Source organism: Carassius gibelio, chromosome A7 (genome assembly GCF_023724105.1).
Source record: "Carassius gibelio isolate Cgi1373 ecotype wild population from Czech Republic chromosome A7, carGib1.2-hapl.c, whole genome shotgun sequence".
Lineage (NCBI taxonomy): Eukaryota > Metazoa > Chordata > Actinopteri > Cypriniformes > Cyprinidae > Carassius > Carassius gibelio.
The window spans coordinates 39637917-39641855 of NC_068377.1; the positions used below are offsets into that span (position 1 = coordinate 39637917).

A 3939-nucleotide genomic window follows, 5' to 3' on the forward strand; every position below is an offset into this window, starting at 1 on the left:
GAAAATACAACAATACAAATCTCATTATGTTGATGTTGAACATTTTTTAGATGATTCCTTTTAATTTGAACAAATACTAAAAATAAAACTTATGGATGGATGCAGACAAGCATAAAAAACAAAAAAACAATTGAAAACAATGAAAATCAACTTGAAAATCCAAGTCATATATTTTTTTTTTCTGGTGCTAAGGGAAAAAACAACAGCAACCAAAAATAAATAAATACATAATTTGCATTTTGCCAGATTTGTTTAGTAAATCAGTCTTGATCTGAAAGGTGTGCTGAGAAAGGCAATTCTGGAGGTCCTGTGATGTGTGAAATATATTCAGCAAACATCCAGTCAGAATTTCCTAAGGGAGGAGACTCGAGCTGCTAAGAGAAACACAAATAAAAAGAGGGATATATAGTAGAAGAGAGAGCTGAAGGGGAAAATCACACCCTCACCATATGTGACCATCACAGATATCTGGTTATTGGTCTTTATAAAACAAGATGGAGGAACTCTCTTATCTGTTCTTACTTTTGGGTGAGTAAAAATGACACGCATCAATCAAATGATGTACAATTATAGATGCAGTTTAGCTATTCTTTATGAAATATTTAATTAAAGTATCAAATGCAACAGAAACTTGATCACATTTCAGAAAGCAATGGAAATATTGTGTTTTTGTAACAGGTGTCTTTTCCATTCAGGGGAGTTCAGAAAACTTGGAAGGTAAAAAGTAGTAACTAATGTCACATTAATTAGCATGCATTCATTAACATTAACCAAAAACCATTTTATAGTATTTATTCATCTTTGCTAATGTTGGTTAATAAATTATAACTGCACATAGTTAGTTCATGTAAGTGTAGATCCGTTAAAAATATTAACTTTTTAATGTAGTAGTAACTGGAATTGAGTGTTTTGGGCTGGAATTTTATATTTTAACTCAATTGGAATGTAATGAAACTTCACACTTTTGGGTCTTGACTCGCTGTCTCTTTAAATGTTTTTAGAGAACTTGGCATTAAAAGGAACAGCTGTACAGTCGTCCACATATTACAGTGCTGCACAGGCCATTGATGGCATCAGATATGCTCCAGGTGTAGCCCATACATACTGTTCCATCACAGGATATGAGCTCAACCCGTGGTGGAGGCTGGACCTGCTGGATTATTACAAAATTTACAAAGTGACCGTCACCAACAGAGCCGACTGCTGTCTGGCTCAAACAACTGGAGTAGAGATCCGCATCGGAAACTCTCTGGAAAACAACGGAAACAACAATCCCAGGTGAAGTTATGAAAAAAGTTATGAACGTGTCAGGAGAACTGGATTTGATCAGGTCAGCTGATTGTGTCATGGTTTCTCTCTTTCTCTCTGTAGATGTGGTGTCACTTCACTTGTCCCAGCAGGCACTTCTGTCAGTTTCTCTTGTGGGGGAATGGAAGGTCGTTATGTGAACATGTACCTTCCTAACATCCAGATGTGGCTCTCGCTGTGTGAGGTGGAGGTTTATGGAACAGGTAATTTATAACACCTCATTCTAGATTGTTAAAGTGTGGTCACATTAGTGAAATTTGGAAACACAGCTCATAAAGATGTCCCTTTTAAGCCCAGCATCTATCTGTTGGTCGACTTTGCATGATCAACTTGAACATGCAGTGAAATCTGTGTGGGGAATTTTTTCACCCTCATGGGAAACTCGGGATCACATAGAATCAAATGGCAACAATTATTATTATATATATATATATATATATATATATATATATATATATATATATGTTTTTAATTTAAACTCTGTCTACAAATGTGATATACATTTAATATATATATATATATATATATATATATATATATATATATATATATATATATATATATATATAATTAGATGTTTTATTTAAATTCAACATTGAATTACACATTCTGAATAGTTATAGTTTTAAGCACTATTTTGTCAGTATGCCACACTCTTAAAAAAGTCCATAAAAATAGGGCAAAATATAATATTTAAAATAATTTTCTTTATTGATTTTTCACAGGCATTTTACCTTTATTTTAAATCATGCTTTGAATTTTGTGTAGGGACAGGAAATGACTAAACTTCAGGAAATAATGTGAAATAATAAATGTGCCTACTTTTTTCCATTTTTCTACAGATCTTTCCTAACTGAGCAGCAATTATGGGTACAAACTATTAACAAGCTTATCATAAATGAACAATTATTATTGAACTATCACAGCTAGCAACTACTTATTCACATGTAATGTGTGTTCTGCTAGACACCTCTCTACAGGCTGATGTGCTGGAAAAATGCAAAACATCAAACAGAAATAAACAAATGTTTAATATCTACAAAATATGCTGGTCAACACAGCACATTTTCATACTTTTATTATTATAACTGGGGTTTGCCGGGCAGTGTTGCCGACTTAGAAATTCAGCATCTGTGGCAAATGTGCTGTGTTGACCAGCATATTTTGTCTGAATTTAATCAATGTGGAAAACTGGGCCTACATACTGCATCTGAAAGTTCTGAATTAATAATAATAGAAAAAGAAAAAATCATTTTTTTTTATCTAAATGTGTAGATATTAAACATTTGTTTATTTCTGTTTGATGTTTTGCATTTTTGCAGCACAAAAAAAAAAATATATATATATATTTTTTTAAGTTTCCTTAAAAAATCTAGCAACAAAAATGCTAAGTTAGCAACACCGCCTGCCAGATTCCAGTCATTATTATAAAAGTTAGCAAATTTGCTGTGTCGACCAGCAGAAAGCTGATTGGTTTTAAAGTGACTTCTATGTGAGTGAGCTGTGCTTTATATGTCACTACAGTACTGAGACTGACGATGGACATTTTTGCCTTAAAATTTCATTCACGTGTCCTTGACAAATGGCCTACATAGAATCTGCACTTTTTTTGTTTTTTATTAGGAATTTAATAATTGTGGTAAACTGGGCCCACATACATCTTCTGAAAACATTTAATTAATAATAGAAAAAAAATCTAACAAACAAAAATACATTAATTATTTCTATGTTTGACATTTAGCATTTTTGCAGTTTATAGGAAAAAAGTTTATCTAAGGATGAAATTAACCTCCAGTGTTGTTGCGGCTGCTGTAAACAACACACTTCTTAATCAGGTAAGAAAATGTGAAACAGATCAAAGAATTGAAACAGACAATATCTTAAAAGATAAAACATCAAAAGAGAAAATACTCTTTTTTTGTGTTGTCGGGCAGTGCCCACGTCAACTAGCTTGCCCCCCCTCTGGCCCTCCTAAATGATCACACCAATAGTATGGCATCCTATTACACCAAACTATTTTGGGTTCAATGCACAGTATGTCCTGTGGTTGGCAGTAATGCGGGGGGTGGAGGGTAAAATATCACCAGCTGCTAAATTCAAATCTGCGTTTGGTATTATCTGATATTCATGTAAAAAGACGTTGATTTTTAATGTGTACAGTAGTTATAAGATTACACTATTAGGCTACTTTCCCCATTGCCCAACTTTATAGCTCAACTAACAATCTATAAAGATGCAAAATGCATTTACTTACACATATTTGTGAATCAAAACATTTCATGATATAGTTAACACGTTTGGCAATATTTTGAACAAAAAAGGAAAAATAAAAAAAATAAAACATAAGTCTGTATCAGTTATAAAGTGCTGTTGTGGCTGCTGTGTGTTACATGATGAGGTCAGTTTGGTTACACTAAATGTGTAACGAGGAGTCAGAGGTGTTCGGATCCATGTTCAGAATATTATTAAAAGAATGGTCATACAGGCAGAAATCAGGAATGGCATCAGGTGTGTTAGGGATATCCAGAATCATTAATGGTAACAAGCAGAGATTAGGGCAGGCAGAAGAGAATCAGACTCGGTTTAAACAATCCAAGATAATACACGGGAACAACAAAACACTAGGAAAAA

At 33.3% G+C, this 3939-nt stretch overlaps 1 protein-coding gene across 1 annotated transcript; it reads left to right on the forward strand.

Annotated features, from left to right (window-relative positions):
* Nucleotides 1-991: 991 nt before the first annotated feature.
* Nucleotides 992-1633, forward strand: LOC128017555 (fucolectin-5-like). Its single transcript, XM_052602959.1, has 3 exons — nucleotides 992-1278; nucleotides 1372-1511; nucleotides 1560-1633. The coding sequence occupies exons 1-3, from the start codon at nucleotides 992-994 to the stop codon at nucleotides 1631-1633; spliced, it is 501 nt and encodes a 166-aa protein (XP_052458919.1).
* Nucleotides 1634-3939: the final 2306 nt, after the last annotated feature.